This window comes from Gopherus evgoodei, chromosome 6, assembly GCF_007399415.2.
Source record: "Gopherus evgoodei ecotype Sinaloan lineage chromosome 6, rGopEvg1_v1.p, whole genome shotgun sequence".
Taxonomy (NCBI): Eukaryota; Metazoa; Chordata; order Testudines; family Testudinidae; genus Gopherus; species Gopherus evgoodei.
This window is the reverse complement of record NC_044327.1, coordinates 76,941,288-76,959,722: the sequence shown is the minus strand read 5'-3', so window position 1 is coordinate 76,959,722 and position 18,435 is coordinate 76,941,288. Positions and strand designations below refer to the sequence as shown.

The 18,435-nt window shown below is 38.7% G+C and overlaps 1 protein-coding gene across 3 annotated transcripts in view; it reads right to left on the bottom strand.

Annotated features, from left to right (window-relative positions):
- Positions 1–6,647: 6,647 nt before the first annotated feature.
- Positions 6,648–18,435, bottom strand: part of FAM172A (family with sequence similarity 172 member A) — a 379,631-nt gene continuing 367,843 nt past the window's right edge. For all 3 annotated transcript variants that reach the window (XM_030567394.1, XM_030567396.1, XM_030567402.1), the window contains one exon: positions 6,648–8,184. In XM_030567394.1, coding sequence (XP_030423254.1) covers positions 8,042–8,184 — 143 coding nt within the window. In that variant the 3' untranslated portion in view covers positions 6,648–8,041. The remainder of the gene's footprint in view (positions 8,185–18,435) is intronic.

The following is an 18,435-nucleotide window of genomic DNA, read 5'->3' as shown; positions in this document are numbered from 1 at the left end:
GAAGCATTTTTCAGTTTCTGTATGACATAACATAATGCATGTAGGATCCAGAGTGACATTTAACAAAGATAAACGGTAGAAAAACTAACCCATTTTACAAAGTCACTTGCTATAAACATTTTTCAAATTTGCTCCTACACTGATTTGTTACATGACGATCTTTGGGACAAATGGGGACAAAATCAGGCTTAATATTTGCAAACTACCTGAAAAAGCACAGACAAGGTTATAACTGCTATAAAGAATTTATTTTGCTCTTGATTATCATCATCCCGTTTGCACTCCCCCTTACAGAAGTTAATTGTTACTTTGAGTCATAGACCAAGTGGCAGGTACTAAATTATGGGGAAACATGAAAAGTATTGTAAGAGCTAACACTACCCAATAACTAGAACCCTCGGGTTTTTTCAAGCAGCAAGTAAAAATTAAATTAACAGTGTTTTGGCAGGAAGCGGGAAGGAGGAGAGATTTCAAATTCAAAGAGCATTTTAAGTGTATTTAAAGGGAAAACGAAGTGCGACATAATCAAAAGATCCATCTTCAACTAAGAAACTAAGTCTTCATTGGAAGCTAGAGCCCAAGTCACACTGTAAGAAAGGGGACAAGAATCTGAAACAGCTGGGACATGAGCAGCCACTGGCAGCATCTGACTTGATGTTTGTTACCAACCACTAGATCAATATTTGCAAGATCTCTAGAGTTTTAATGGTTTTGCCCTCAAAAGTATATAAAAGCAACACCTGGGCATAAGAGTTATTTTTAGCACTAGCTTTTCCAGGGGCTCATAGCAAAGAACTTTGCTAAGGGGGAAAAAACACAATTTTAACCATTTAGTAAGCCAGGCTCAGCATGAGAAGGAGTGAAACTGTCCGGGGTGGGGAAAGTGATTTATCTAATTGTTGTGTCAAAGATTCCAAGTTTTAGAGAAATCGTTTGAAGGCAGAAGTATAGAGATAGTAGATTGCCAGACAGTAGGGGATTAGGTGGGGCTTGAGTAAAGAGAAGTGAAAATGCCAAAAGAAGAAAACCCAGGCCTTGCCTCCAAAGGGTCATTCCTCTCCTTCGTAGAATTCAGTGGCAAATAACTGACTTTTGTCTCAGTCGGGATAAAACATTCTGTGCGCTTGTCCTCTGGAAATAGTTATATTTACCTGACCTTAATAGATTCGTATAGATCAGTTGCAAAAGAAAAAAAATAGTTAACTATTTAATTTTAATTGCGAACATTTGCTGTCGGCTTATCGATTTGATGCATTTCCCTATAAAGTTTTGAAAAAAGGATCCAAGAAGCAGATATAATGCAGCAATATACTGAGGAATTAGTGTGCTCACGTTTCTTCTCCTTTGTCTCGTCATTTGATATTTGGCTATATTCATATTCCTTTTATTTTGTGTGCGTTACAGAACCCCCTTGACGTCTTTTCTCAAAGACACGTACCAGGCATGCCTAAGAATGAAACAATTCTTGGTGGGGACAGAAAACGAAGTCAGTTTTTTTCCAATAAGAAAAAAAAGATGAGAAGTATCGTGGTCTTCTGTGTCTATTAAAAACAGACATTTAAAAATCACTGCTAGTTAAAATTCCTTTCAGATATAGACGTAACTAATCAAGTTTTAAGGGTGCAAAACTTCGGCAGAAACCAGATTCCTCGAGATAAGCGCGGTCTTTCATTTGAAATAACGTGGCATTCTTTATCACATAGCGTTTTCTCTTCAGATTCAAAACTGTACAGCTTTCCAATCTATTTATTTTACATGATGCTGACTGAGTCGTCTGCACCTGATAAATGGTAAGAAAATTAGTACCACATCTTACCTGAAATGAACCGTTTCACAAAGTTCATTTTAAAAGTGCGTTTCGTGGCAAAAGGGCTAAAAGACCCCAAACACAACTTATGAAACCCCAATTAAATCCCCCAGAAGCAGGGCCACAGCATATAGTCAAAATTACCATGAGTTTATAAACAAAGGGAACATTAACAGTGCTTTAAGAAAACGCTACAGAGCGCTACCACTTGCAGGTTACCTACAGCTCTGAGCCCCAGAAGTTTGAACATACAGATTTAAAAAAAAAATGAAATAAAATCTACAAGATAGAGTTTTCCCCCATTTTTTTGGGGGGGGTCCTTTTATAGTTTTACTGCTGGTTTGTGGGTCTCACTAAAAACATTCTTCTTCAGCGGAATACATTTTTATCAAGTTGAAAATTCATAGTGTGTCATAACTGGAGCATGCGATTATTGTGCAACTGACGGACCAGAACAAATCCTGTTGCACAGAAAATCAATTTTGTTCATATTTATGTCGAATTGTGTGTGTGTATTATACAGAGAGAGCGAGACCGAGAGAGCGCTCCGAACAAGGAATAAAACTTCAAACCCTCCCTGAACTATATGTTAGATGAGGCTGGAGGTCGATGGACCAAACCATATTTATCTTTTTTGGTTGTTGCTGCTGTAAATCTGAGATACAGTATTTAGAATAGCGAAGTTTCCAAGCGCACTAAAGCTACTTGGCTAAATCTACTTTGAAGTAATGCTAGTGGGGCTAAACTCCAGATCTTCGTGTTAATCTCTAGTTTTTGCCTTCAAACAGAACTCAGTTACAAAGCACTTGGAAAGAATTTTGCATCTATTCAAGGGGCACAAAATCTTTAATTTTCTGAGGAGTAAAAACTCCCCAAGAAACTTCATATAGTTTCTTAGGTTTTGCTTAGCATACGTGATAAAACATTGATTGTCGCAGTTTGGTGACCCATGAAATTTGGGGGTTAGTTTTCTCTTCAGACCAGAGCATATAATTATGCAAATAAAGAGCTGTTACTGATCTAGTGAAATACTCACAAACACATGCAATCCAAAATGCGACAGAAAAGTGAAAATTTGTGCTCCTATGATGGATGGTACAGTGGCAAATGACGTCTCCTACCAAGTTTCTGGAGATGTTCATTTTTCACACTGTATCGAGTATGTCAACATAATGCGTGTTAGAGAGATTCTTGGAAGGTTATTTTTATTTGGATTGACTTTAACGTAGAGTACGGTGCAATATTTTCTTAGATATGACACTTTTCATTTGTACTTTTGAGTGAAATTCCTAGAGGGAAAAACATTTAGTTTTGTGTGTCAGTGCCAGAAAAGATATGTGCTTATTTTTCATTAAAACACCCACACCGTCCTTCGTCAAATCCAAATTATTCCCTATAATCAAAGAGTTGAAAATTATAAATTCAGCTGCAGGGTTATTCCCAGACGGGCTATGTTTGAATGGCTGAACAAATGGGAAGTTTTTCTAACCCCAGCAGTTTACTAAACAGCCTGAACTATATTTTAACAGTGAAAAAAATGTACTATTTGGCACAATGTTTAAGGGCTGATTTTCCCACCCAGTCATTTTAAACCTTTCAAAATTGTGAGCGGGGGTGGGGGGGGGGAAGAGGGAGGAGGAAGGTGCAGGGTTCAGCCTTGTGATTCAGTTACAATGTGTACTCCTTTGTGACAAGCTAACAAGACCCCTTCAAATTCAATCCTTCTCTTACATCTTTTTCGCCATTTGGGTCTCCCAGTCCCAAAGTTACCATTCCACAGTCTGTCGCATAATTTCAGATGTCATGGAGCTTCCCAGTGATGAAATCTGAGAAGGCTCATGTCAGACAGCTGACTGCTAAAGACATCACTACATGAAAGATCAGTGGTGTGAAACTTTAAAAACATCGATCCAAATGAATCAATTAAATCAACATTCATCCCTCCTAAGTGCGGTTTAAGACGATCATTGTTACCTTTTTACACCACACAGGTTTGGAGATAAACGCTGGAATGCTTTGATGGTTTCATCTATTCTAGAATCACTGTTAATCGACTTTGTGTTATTTTTCCCTTTCAACAGCTTATGCTCAGAGTGAACATTCTTCACATTTCGGACACTCATGTTGCTTCCCGTCTAACCCAGGATGACAAAGCTGCTGCTTTAGCAAGGAGGGGGCTGAGGCTTTGTTAAGTGTTGCGGAAAACTTTTTCCCAGGCTCAAACTGATTTTTATTTTACTTTATCGCATTGAGATTAATGGACTATTAGTTAAAAGGAAGAGAAACAATTCAAGAGGCTCCTAGTCAGCCACTCTGGAACAAGCAAGGGGAAAAAAAAATCCATATTTAAATGGAGAGAGAGACCTTCCTGGATTCTCGATCGGATACACATTTTGGTGGTAAAACAGGTCCCGCCTACCTAGATAAGAAACTTTAACAAGATGCGTTTGGGTACCGACAGCTTAAATTACTGCAAAGCCCAAGTGTGTGGTAAAGAGTTGATAAACCATCGAAGTCACTGTAATAACCAGCCATCATTAACTCAAGTCTCTCCATTTGGCAAACCCGGGCTAAATGTGTTGGTTTCCTAAGAAACAAGCGGAAATAGGAAGAACCCAACTATGGGTCTTTCCCTTGTAACTACGGAAGCAGGATGGCACTTCCGCTCTCCAATGATCTCCGTTGACTCCAGTCTCTGAGTAGTTTTGGTACACTCATAATGCATCACTTTTTTGTCTCTGATGACTAGTCCCTTAATCCCAAATGTCCTTTACGGTAAGAAGGGAACCAAACAAAGCAAGAAGTGGAGATTTTCCTTTCTCACTTTTAGGAAGAGGGAGTTGCTAAATTTGTACATTACATTTTATATCAGAACAACCGAGCATCCACTTTCAATTCCAAAATATCTAGGAGAGGATTTTGTCTTATGCTTATTCATCTCAGACATATAGGTGTAGGCACTGTGAAGTCAACAAAGACTAAAGGGCTGTCATGATAAATTGACATTAGGCTATTACTGTTTCAACAGCGTCAGACAACCACCAGCAAGATTTAAACTATTGATATGTTATTGCGCCATTCAGTATTGGTTCATGTTTTTATTAACAGCTACAAGCTGCTTGGAAGAGCAAAATGTTTATGAGGAAACAACTGCACATTAGAAGAGAAAAGATTTTTATTATTATTTTTAAAGTGTAAACAGAAATATACAATTTATAAGAACTCCCTGCAGTTCTTTACATAAGCAAAAACGCAAGTCAAGTAGAGCACGAGAAAGACACTTTTAAAGGGGTATTTATTACAGCAGAATTTTTTTGCACTTAATTTCCATTAAAATAAAAAAATAGATTAATGTTGTGATATTTGGCACCTTGGAAAACCCCCTCATGCATTCCCAGTGGTAAGAGTTTGACGGTTGCAGGATTTGTTTGAGAGTTTTTTTCAAACACCCTCTCCCCTACCCCCCGTCTCTGCATTTAAGCACAGAACTACACATATGAAATGCAAATCAACGAGTTAAAACCTTATTTACATGATACACTGATCACAGTGGAAACAAACCAGGGAGGGGTACAAATGGCGTAAATGGGTGACAGGCCAGCCTCAGGCAGGTGGCCAGCATCGACAGCATGAAGTTACTTGGGGAGAAATGAGGTGAACCATATTATTACGTCTATCCAGCAAACCCATAATCAACAGGTTAAGTTGAGAAGTATGATTACACTGGAAGCTGCTCAGTGGCAGACGTGGATTTTGCTTTGCCTTCGTTTGGGAAGCTCCACAGCTCGCAAAACCCCTCGTGTCTTGCTTGCGAAAGTCTAACTCAGGAAACACAGTGACCTCCATGTGTAAGGGACATTTACAAAAGGGAGTGAAGCTATCATAATGGAGAGAAGACTGCAGATTATAGCAGGCAATTTTACAGTGATTTCCTCTTGTTACAAGCGCAGGTTGCTGAAAGAAGTAATGTGCGAACTGAAAAACACCACAGCTTAGCTAAATGCCTGGTGCATATACATGGAGTATTACAGCTGGCTAATTGTGACCTTCCAACACTGAGCACTGCACACACTTTATGAAACCAAAGAAAAGACGTTAGCAAATCAAATGGAAAGATCCGGAAGAATCTCTCCTTACACTGAAGTGACACGATTCGATTACTGGTACGTTTACTGCAGACAAAATACATTGACATTCACATTAAACACTTTAAAACATCGTATTAACAACAATAGCCCCCTACCCTCACCCCTTCCGTACTGAATTCCTCCATTCAACTCCGAAATGGGAAAAATTACATTAAAAAGGGGTCAATATCACAAACCCATGTGGTGGTTGCCGACGATGCGACTGGTTTGAAGTAACACAGCAGTTGGATGAAATGCCGTTTTGATTTTTGTCTTCTTTGCCTCTGCTCTAATAACATCAGAGGCGATGCAGACGTGATCACTGAAGAAAAGATCACTTTAATTTAGCTTCATCAAACTATACGAACTAATTAGTGTACTTGCATGCCAGACACGGTATCAGGCATGTATTGTTGCTTATCAGACATTAGCAGTTAAAAGTTGCTGACATCAGCTACTATTACTAAAAACACTTCTCTCCGAGGTCTGCAATTTCAATGATTTTTCTGAGCGTTTAAATTCGGTGAAACTGGCTGTGTATTTTACCAGGTGTATAAGGCAGGAACTTTATTTTTGCAAACACTTTGAAAGAAATATGGAATCTAGGCTTGTGTTGAATCAAAACCTAATTACAGGATGATGAGGCATTACAATTATTAACAATTCCGAATATGAAAATGTAAGCATCTTTGAATTAAAAAATCAGCAAAATCAGTAATTCATGACTTTTTATTTATTTATGCTATCATAATTCACAGTGTGGTCCTGACGCTTGCTGAATTGGTAAAGTACAAAGCAAATGGCATTTTAAGGTAGAACTTTCAAAAGCAAGTGGAGTTCTACAAATAATGCCAAAGAAGGAAAAAATCTTTACACAAAGAGACTTTCCCATAAATTTGGACCAAAGTTCTTGGACCCCTTGTCTGCAGAACATGGAAAGTGTGAAGAGTTGATCCCATTTGGTCCCAGAGAAGAAAAGACTATTGATTGTAAATATTCATTTTTTTTACTATTCAAAATTATGTCGCTTTAAAAAGAGTAATTTATATTTTGCTTTGTCTCAAAATAGACATTCTATTAGAATAAAAAATAAACGTATCAACCAAGTTCTAAAAGTAAATTTTAAATACAGGTATTTAATCTATGTTACAATTTTCACTAAAACATGTATCACAGCTCGTGATTTAAAATTATTCAGAGATACAAACTCTGTAAAAATGGGAATCCTAAAATCAGGAAGTAAAAGATTTCAGCATTAATAGCATCGGTTCATTTTGGTTTAAATTTAGTCCTTCCTTTCTGTAATGTACAGATTTATTAGAAACCTTATTTTAAATTCAGAGAGGTCTTCCAAAGAAATACCTATTCATTAATTTATTATTTCTTAGGATCTATTTTATGCACAGTCTCTCCTCTGGTCTCAAAAGAAAAAAAAAGATCTGGTTAGAGCTACAGGGAACGATTCATATTTATAAATCCAAATACTACACCATCGTCTTTGTGCTATTTTTTTAAATTTAAATTGAGTCATTATGGCTTAAATAACCCCCCTAAAAAGCACAAACAAAAATATTCCATTGTTAGAAAGATGTCTGAGCATTTTAAAGGCTGAAGAAGAGTAGAGAGGAGGAAGAGGGGAGAGAAATCTACCTGGATCAATTATTTAAAAGCAATTCTGTTAAAAATGCATAAAACCTAAAGTCTGCTCCTATCAGAGAAAGCAAGCAAGCAAGAAAGAAAAGTGAACCCTGGAAGGAAGCAGCAAAAATCCTGTAGGCGATAGGACCACGAAGAAGCTGTTAAACTCTGGCATCAGCTCCGTGCAGGGCTATGTCAGGGCAATTAGAGCTGCACCATGCTGCACTGTGCAGTACTGCTGTCAGCCTTAATCTGCGCACTGATGGGCAGCACGAAATCCAAGCTACAGCCCACAGGAAGCACAACCAGTGAACCCATATTGCTTTGACAGTTGCACTCATCTAGAAATAATGCAAAACGCTATTTAGATGTATACATCACGACCCTGTGCTCTAGGAAGAAAACAATCTAATGAGGGGCTGGGAGACTGCTTGCAGAAAACAAGCAGCAAAGAGATGTTTTTCTCCTCTTAAAGCTCTTCGTATTTGATTCTGTTGGAGCGTCGTGTTGGCGCTAGTTTGACTGAACTGTTTTTTGCCTCGGATGCTTCACTGAAGAATTTGAAAATAGACGGCAAACTCTTCCAGGAAGTTAGCTCATGACGCTCGGTCCCTGCAAAATACAAAAATAAAATAAATAAATCACAGTTTGATTTGGTTTGGGGTCGTTTTGTTGCTGCAAGTTCAAGTCATTGTTCAGCATAACACACAACACAAAATAAACGTCGAGTGCTACTTGCTGGTCCCTCTCAAAAGCTCCATGTTTCAGTCTTACGAGAGGGACTTGAACAAACTGGTGTCATTACGGACCCCCCTTCTGATCACGACACTCACAGCTGTATTCTCGTGATGAGTAGTGTGCAGGGTTTTAGTTATACACGTTGACTACATGATATGAAAAGAGCAGAGCCATGCACTAAAAACAAGACAGAAAAGGGCGTGTGCATATTACTTTTCCCCGCACAAACTCTGGCAAGCGAAGCCTTGTCAAGTACCGTCCCAGAATGGAGTCACTAAAACACATTTAAAGTCCTTTCATTCCACAGCGCGCTACCGACTAGCCATGCATTGTGCCAAGTAACCTCAACAAGCGAATAAGTTCATAAGGTAAAACACACTCCTGGTTTGTCCCAGAGCCCCCACAACAGAGAGAACGCGTGCTGTGACTTCTATTTACAGGGGAGCCTATCATTGCAAGACATTCGCAGGAACTCCGTACAAAACGGGGAGAACTACATCGGGAGCTAACAGCAATCACTTTATTTCATTCCAGCTCCTTCAGGGTTCACAGGCTCCGAAAGAGTTCTGAGTAAAAACCAGAATCTCACTGCTAAACTGGCACTTGCAGCTCCAAGGTCAATTTCCTGAAAGGAGCTAAGTGTCTGGCCCAACTTTAAGAGAACAGAATTTAGTAACCGCTTCGGTAACTGAATCCCGGTTCCCCTTTGGCACTGATTCGAACAGGGGCAGTCAGAATAGATGGCTTTGAACAACAAATAATGGTCACTTGAACCAGCCCTGTTACCAGTAAGCCCGTACACTGTACTCAAAAAACCTTTCCTGCGGTTCCTGCATTTGTGTAAGCTGTATACGCGCATGCGTTTCTACTGTTACCCGTGGGCCCTTAACTGCACGGCACATTTGTTTCTATAAATAAAAACAAACAACAACAATAATACTACTAAAACCCCACCCTCTCATAGAGATAAGGAGCCAAGTGCTCTGAAAGAGTTGGGATCTCTTCCTAGATAACCCAATTATGCAGAGATGCTGCCTGGAAGTCTCTGGATCCTGGGCCTCCGTTTGATACTTTAACATTGTTAATGATAATTCTTTAGTCTGTAATAGTAGGTCATTGCTATGGTTACTCTACAATGGTGCAACACTTCTAGCTTTCCCCTTCAGCTATTCGCTGAGACCTGGTAACCACATTTGTTGCCTAGCAACAGTTTTGTGACAGTATCACAATCTGGGAGTTACAACAATAAAGGACATGATGGCCGTGGCCTATCCAGAGGAGAGATCTATAGTGTGGGGTGGGTGGGTGGGTGACTTTGCGATGGCAGTAGCCCCTGAAAGAGCTGCTACTGACAACTTACCCTGAGTCCCTGCAGCAACACGCAGAGACAAGGGAAGGCATTGCTAACAAAGACACCCCACACAGCTATCCCCCTACAGACATTGTTTACACAATGACAATCCATCACCACACTATATTCCTTTCACAGACACCACTACTCCCACTGAGATAGCCCCCTTCAGAGATACCCTTTGCACACACACCTCCCTCACTATAACACATATATCCCCCAATGCTGATGCACTTTTCAAAAACAATTCACTACACATCTCCACCCACAGAAACCTTTTACTGAGACAATCCAGGAGACACATGGAAATCTCCCACCCATAAACACCTTTCACAAAAAGGCAATCAGCTAATAAACACACCACTCCTCCACTAACACCTTTTAGAAAAGACAATCCACATCACATACATATACCTCCCTCCAAACACAGATATCCATTACACAGACCATCCATCACATCTCACAGAAATTTCTCCACAAACACCTTTTAAACAAAAAAACAAACAAACAAAAAACCCAGCACCAAATGCAGGTATTCCCTCACAGACACCCATTACCTGGAGTCAAGCCATCACATCTACAGACATGCTCATAACAGACAAATCTATTGCCCCTACAACAGTAGTTGTCAACAGGTGAACCACGGGCCAACTCCGGACAACCAGATACTTTTGAACGGACCATGAAATCTTTTTATTTACTTATTATTAGCATTATTGTTATTGCAGAGTGAAAAAATGTTCCTCTGGAGTCTGGACCTTGAGTATCCCTTGATCAAGATTTGGACCTTAACAAAAAATAATTGACTACCCCTGAACTTACAAAGACAACCACCACAAAATTACACTTTACACAGACTTCCCACCTCTATACAGGACACACATTATCACAAATAGACACCTCACCACCACATAAAGATATAGCTCCCCCTTCACAAAAAGACAATCCACAATCCTCCACATATCTTTCCACCAGAAAGGCACCCTTATAGGGAAACAATCCACTGACACCACACACCCCTTACACAAAGATGTCAACCCCTATAGAGACCTGTTTACATAAAGACATGTTGCTACTACACACATATATAGACACTCCTTACACAAGAAGAGTATCTCTCCAGAAGCCACCATTTACAGAAACCTCACCACCAGGTATTCCTTAACCACCCTTGCATAAGCAATATTCCCCATACAGCCACTTGTACCACCTAAGATTCCTTGTCTGTGCACACATTTAACACCATATTGAGTCTCTATGGGCAGACAGCCACCACATCTTCACCCTCGGTTCCCACACACAGCTCAGCTACCACACCCCAAAAGGCATACACACAGTACACTGCCACTCCAGACTTCTATCTCTCTACACACAACCATACTCATTTCTGTTGGCCCAGATTTAGATTAAATTGGATGCAGAGAATATAACACTGTTTTATTCTTTATCATTTATATTTCTTCTTTGTGAAAGACCTTCTTCAGAAACAAAGAACGACAAAAACCATGTCCAAGAAACTTTGTTTTAATTGTCCTCCTCCCCTTTCCTCCATCTCTCCTTTTCCCATGCACCCTGCTTATTTCCTTAGAGATCACACACCAATGTTATTGAGACACCGATCAATTTAAGCTTTCCTACAGCAACTCTTTTACCCCATCCCTCTCCAAAAACAATTCAGGCTTTGAACCTAGAGGGCCTGATGACTCAATGGTCTAAAGCAATTTTAACTCTCTCTCTTTATTTTCCCTTTCCTAGCAACAATCTTACTGACGGATGAACAATTTCCCTGGTGATAAAATCTCTACCATGGCTGTTTAGTTTCTAGGTTTATGATGACTCTTTGCTTGAGTAATACAGAAAAGACAAAAACAAAAACTCAGCCTTGTTACCTTGTCAACTCTCTACGCTGCCCTTCATGGCCCTTTAACGCTCAACATTTGCTCTCATATATGCACTTTCAGCTCCCATTGAAGAGAGAGCAAAATGTATCCTATAAACTCAAACACTATAAAGGTAGTACATTTATTATTTATGCAAAAAATCTAGAAAATTGCAAGGGATACTGGACATAAGCAACATGAGCTAGAAGTTATACTAAAATGACAGCATGCCCTAGTAGGCATAATAGATTTGGTGGTATGGTTCTCCAAATAGAATAGTAACACTGAAGAGTATGATCTATGCAAGAAACACAGAAAGGGAAGAATAGAAGAGTTAGCATTATATGTCATAAATATTTGCAAAACCAATAGTAGAGCTGGTTGGGGATTTTCCGTAGAATGAGTTTCTGACAGAAAATGTGGGTTTCACAAAATCAACATTTTCCAAAGGAACATTTTGATATGGCTGAAAATATTTATTTCCCCCGTATTTAATTTTGGGTTAGTTTGACCCAAATCAGAATATTTCATTTTTTGAATGGACCTGAAATGTTTTGTTTCGAATCAGTTCAACAAAACATTAAATTGTATATCCTTTATGGTATATTGTCCTATGAGAGTTGGAGTTCGGCCCCTCCATTCTCTCCTGTAGGTCTGGCTTCCTAGAGAACTGCTAGCTCCCCTAAAGCATGTAGACTTTCCTCTGATCATGTTGTGCTGGGTAACATGGGAGTCACATGACTTGGTGCATTGTGTGAAATGTAGTTTGGGCTGGGAGCCTGGCCCATAAAGGAGAACAGAGTCAAAAGGCTCCTGAGCTATAACTCCTATAAGGCAACGTGCCACTGTGGGAAAATGCAGTTTAATATCTGACTCAAAACAAATAATTTGAGATCCATTCAGAAACATTTCAATTTTGGAAAAGTAAAAATATTTCACTGTGATCAAAAATGTAAAAACAAAACATTTAGACAATTCCAAATTAAAATTGTTCAGAATTTCCATTCTAGGAAAAAAAAACTGAAATTACAATTTATCATCTTGATTTGAGACAAAATCGTGTTGAAACGTCAGAATTTCTCACAGGATGGAATTTCCAAATTCACTCAGCTCTAACCAATATAAATGAAAAGAGAATCAATAAAGTACTTTGGGCAAAGAAACAAGTAATATAAAATAAAGATGAAATTGGACATCTTCTGTACGGCTTCAGGAATAAAGAATGAACATAATAAGATAAGAGACCAACTATAGAGGAGCCCAGACTCACAGGATCCTGCACTCATTTAAAAAAAAACCAAAAACATACTAAGACATCTGTTGGGTAACAAAATACAACTAAAACAATGAGGAGTCCTTGTGACACCTCAGAGATTAACAAATGTATTTGAACATAAGCTTTTGTGGGCTACAACCCACATCATCACCTGACAACCATCTGAAGTGGATTCTAGCCCATGAAAGCTTATGCCCAAATACATTTGTTAGTCTCTAAGGTGCCACGGGGACTCCTTGTTGTTTTTGCTGATACAGACTAACAGGGCTATCACTCTAAAAAAATACAACTAAACACCGATCACCAAAGAAATATCTATGTCACCCCATAATCAAGAACACAGAGAATAATTATACTTAACTACTTTATAACACATTTTTTGCAATTATATAGCATCTTTTATGTGAAGATTTTAAAGTACTTTACAAAGATTATTATTATACCTATGTTCAGATGGTTAACTGAGGTATAGATACAATAACTGACTTATCCAAGGTCCTAGGAACACAGGAATTGCCACGCTGGACCAGACCATGGGCCATCTAGTCCAGTATTCTGTCATTAGATGTCTCCTAGGAATATGCAAGAACCCCTAGCAGGCACATGTGGGACAATGTGCACCCTGAAGATCCTAATTCCTCATAGTTAGAGATTGGTTTAAACCCAGAGACATGAGGTATTTATCCCTTCTGCAAGTCAAGACAGAATCAGAAATAAAATCTAGATCTCCTAGATCTCAATCACATTCTTAGCTACTAGATCAATCTAGATAAGCTCCATGAGAAACCATTGTGAATCTACTTCTTACCAACACAAAGAATTGTTTGGGAACGTGACATAATAGGAAATTTCAAGTGATTAAAAGCTATTTGAAACAACATACTATACTAAGCAATGGGTTGATAGAATACAGCAGTATAAAGGCTTCAAGAAATAAATTGCTTGGGGACCTGTAAAATCTAAGGAGCAGGCTGCAACGGGAAGACACATGAAAATCCATGAGTGTAGAACACAGTTAAAACATTCTACAATATGCCAACAGAAGCAGCCAATGTGACTTTAGGAGGGACTGCTCAAAGACAGTGGCGGATTAATGATTTTGCCGCTCCTAGGTCCTGAAATAATTGCCAACTCCGGCCCCATATGAACTCATTAAATATAAATATTTTCAATATCAACACCAATATTTTCACTTTTTACTTCACTACTACTTTCAACAATTTTTTCTGTCTCACTGTCGGTACTAACTGATACAACAAAGGAATCTATTTTGTGCATTTTTGCTATCATTTCATTTTCCCTTTCTTTCTTTTGTACAGTATTTTTTTTTAAACTGAAAACCGCTTAATTTCTTCCTTACGGTCATATTATTAATGTTTAAGATTCTTGCGAGTATGTTTACTAAATGGCATCGCACTGTCATTGGTGGTTTCAATATGTGCTATGATTGGGAGAATTGAGGCGTCACTGATGCTGTGATTACAAAAATGCTGCTATTATAAATTTGCTGCCCCTGCAAATTTGCCATCCTAGGCCTAGGCCTAGGCGATAATATGCCACTGCTCAAAGAATGGAGGGTAAAAAAGAATCTATCTTGGAAAAGGGGTATCAGGCAAGTATCCTAATAAAAATATGAACAGTCAGCTAAGGATTCGAGTGAAAAGATAAAGGCAGTAAAGACGAGAATGATTTATTGTTAGCCAAAGGGATAAAGGGGAACAGGAAGACCTATATTTATATATTTAACAAGTACCGTATATCAGGAGGAAAAGGAATACTAAGGAGAAAATAGATCTGTTATTAAATGAGATTAAATAAACAATTATTCTAATATGGCTAAGATGGTGAACTGCTTTTAAAAATCAGTATATCAGGAACAATAAAGAAAAGAGGTATTGACAATTAGAAGTAATAAAGACCTTGTCAATACAGCTGTTGGTAAAAAAAAAAAAGCTGGAAAGGGAATACTTGGAAAACCTGAATATACAAATCATCAGGTCTGGATGACATGGATCTCAGGGTCTTAAGGGAATCAGCTAATGAACTTGCTGAACTACTGGCAATTATTTCTGAAAACTCATGCAGAAGCAGATAGGTATCAGAGGACTGGGGGGGAAAAAGCAAATGTGGTGCTAATTTTCTTTTAAAAAAGAATAAAGAGAAATTACCATCTGATAAATTTAACTTCAAATCTTAATAAAATAATAGAACAATATTAAAATAAAAAATCTGCAACAGAATTTCTTTTGGTAACAGGAACATTAAGATTAAATAAGTACAGATTTTTAGCAATAAATATCCCAAAATCAATCACTTTTCTTGATTGAATCACAAAAATTAGTAGATGATGGGACTATCCATTACGGTGCCTTTTTCTATAGGTCTAGCTGCATGCCATTTCTACCTGGCCGGCAACCTGGTGAATAGACACACAATGGATTATAGCTTTCAGCACTCTAGTGGTCTGTGGTTACCATTATCTCTATTTTTAGATTGCTGTATAGCTATCACTAGCTAACTAGAGATTGATAGTGATAGCGATATAGACATAGATATAGGCATTATATCTAGACTGCAGTAGATATAGATTTATACAATGCCCTTGATTCTAGACTGTATTACTTTGGAGTTACATGGGCTTAAACCTGGAGTAGCATAACGGCGAATCAGGCCCACTATATCTAGACTGAAGTAAAGCATTTGGTTTATTGTCTTATGAAAATGTACTTGTTAAACTAATTCAAACTGTCTTGAAAATGAGCAACGTCACTTAGCCTGAAAACTGGATAAAGCACTATAAACAATGAGTAATGATAAATATCAAAGCGGTGGGTTGGGGGGGGTGTCAAAGGATTGGTAATAGGTTCGTTTCTTTTAAACATGATTATTAATGATCTGGAAGAATGAACAAACTGCATATTAATTAATTTAATTAATTATGCAGATGATACATTAAATTGTAGGTAAAGGATATACTAGTAAGGACTGAGAAATAATAAGAAGCAAGCTAGGTAGTATACAAATAAAGACAGGAAATAACAAAATGAGCTTTGCTCCATGTTTACCAAAATGAGTGAGCAATTGATTAATCAATCATCTCAGGGTTTATTTGTGTAGTTTAATTTCCCTTTTCTTCCCCGGCCCCCCCCAAGCAAAAAAAGGCCGAAAGCAAGAGAGCTCTTTGGCTAGAAGAGCTTACAAACGCCTTCAGTTGAAATTACTGAGCTTGCAGAATGTACAAGCTCTGCTGGCTTCACTAACAGATTCCCCATAATTTGCTCTTGCAGTGATTACCAGCTGTGCAGGACAAAGGTGTCCTCCTTCAGCGTTTGCCAACTGTGCAGGACAAAAATCTCCTTCTGTGGCACTTACAAATTATGCAGAACAGTGGTTCCATCCTGTGGAGTTTACAAGATGTGCAGGACAAAGGCTTTCCATGCTGCACCAGAGCAGAGGGTTTTCAGTATAAAACTCTTTGCACTGAAATATTTCTGCAGAGAAAACTTTCTAGGTTGAGAAGTTTCTCCACAGATATTAACTACAATACTACCCCAAGGTCCGATTCAGTGAGCTGCTGCTGACCCTCAGATCCCATTGACTTCAAAGTGAATTAAGGATACTCTACATCTCAGGATTTGGTCCTTAGCGGAGCAGTTAATATCACAGTTCCAAATGAGCTTGATCTTACTCAATGAGAATTTTGCCACTGACTTTAATGGGAATGAGATCTACCCTAGTGTCAGCCAGGGGTGGCTCTATGTATTCTGCTGCCCCAAGCACAGCAGTCAGGCAGCCTTTGGTGCCTTGCCTGCGGGAGTTCCGCTGGTCCCGTGCCTTCGGCGTACCCACCGCCGAACTGCTGCTGAAGTCGCAGGAGCGGTGGAACTCCCTCAGGCATGCCACCGGAGGAGGCCTCACTGCCGCCCACACAGCAACCGGCAGGCCCCCCACCGTGGTTTGCAGCCCCAGGCACACACTTGGTGCGCTGGTGCCTGAAACCGCCTCTGGTGTCAGCATTCTGCATTGAATCTTACTATGATGAAAACTATTGAGGCAGATATTAGTTAGGTTTCTAATTTAGCAATCCTGTGACTTTTGTGGCTCCAATATTTATTAAATTTCTACCATACTTATACATGCAGGGATCAGGGAATAAAATTCCCCCCTCTTTACCATACAATAGGCCAGATGTATTTTTTGATTCCCACTTTCCACTGAATCACCAGAGATTGGCCACAGTTGGAGATGGGACACCAGATTTGAGGTGGGAAAGGTTCAGGTCAGATTGGCAGAGACCTTAGGGTTTTTCACCTTCCTCTGTAATGTTGGGTATGGATCACCTGCTACGATCATCTGGGTATAAACACACACAATAATTGCAGAAGACTTGGGCATTAGTGGCACCTCATCCGTCCTGTTCTCTTCCTGTGTGTTGCTCACAACAGTTTAGTCTCCTGAGGACTGAAATGCTTTGGTCTAACTAAACTCACCAGACTCAGTATATGGGTATTTAAATTTAATGAACTGTGATATACAGGAGGTCAGACTAGATGATCTAAAGGCCCAGGATGGCCTTAAGCTCTATTAAACTCAGGGCTTAGTTCTCAGTGAAGATAGACAGTTGGAATGTTTCCAGTTGTAAAGAGCAGCCATTTTGATGCCATGTACAAGAAGGAAAACCTCTCTAAATTTACTAAATTGGGAAATATTTATTTATTCACCTTTCCATAACTCCAGGAAGTGAATGGATTTTAATAATTCTTTCCTTAAAAAAGCAAGCATGGAAAATGTAATCGAGAAAGAAGAATTTTTCAAAAATTTATAAGCAGATGGAAATGGGTATATAATGAAAGTCTGGATATGCTGTTCACATTTGTGTGTGAGCGAATTTCCCTGCCTCTGATAGAATTCATCCACTTATGTGATTAAACTGTCTCTATCATAAAGTTATTTTTAATTTTTTTTAAATCAATTTAATTTTTAACTTGGAAAATACCAGGTTGTATCAAAAGAGGGCAAATTTTGTTGGTTGTTTTTTTTTTTTATTGCTGAGGTAAGGACCTCATGAACATCCACCTAAAGTTGGAAAATGTTTCCTGGAAATTATTTAGTCTTTTGCAAAAATTTTATTCTGCCAGTTTATCCCCAGTTCCCAAAACCTCTGAAAGAGCAAACACTCCTGCAGCATTACCAGCAAGACTCAAGAAGGAGAGAAAAAAAATCTCTTAGTATAAATCCGTAAATATTTTTTACAGGGAGAATGAGAACTTTGAAAAACTGGGCAATGAATGGGTCCATTGGCTTCAAGAGGTTTGAAAACCACTGACCATGAGAACCACTGCATGCACATGGGATACAATTCTACACACCACAGTACCACAAGGAAATCAACAGTTTGAAAGGATTTAAGAAAGAAGTAACAAAAAAGACTAACAAGATAAAAGTATTGACTTCTGGGGAATATTCTGGTGGAATATTTAAAGAACTAAGTCATGGATAGAATAATCACCTAAAAGGAAGGAAGGAAATAGTTTATAGAGGATCCAAGATGGCATAACAGGATAACACTAAATACATTAAAATTTAGGCTGAATATCAGGACAAATATATCAACCCCT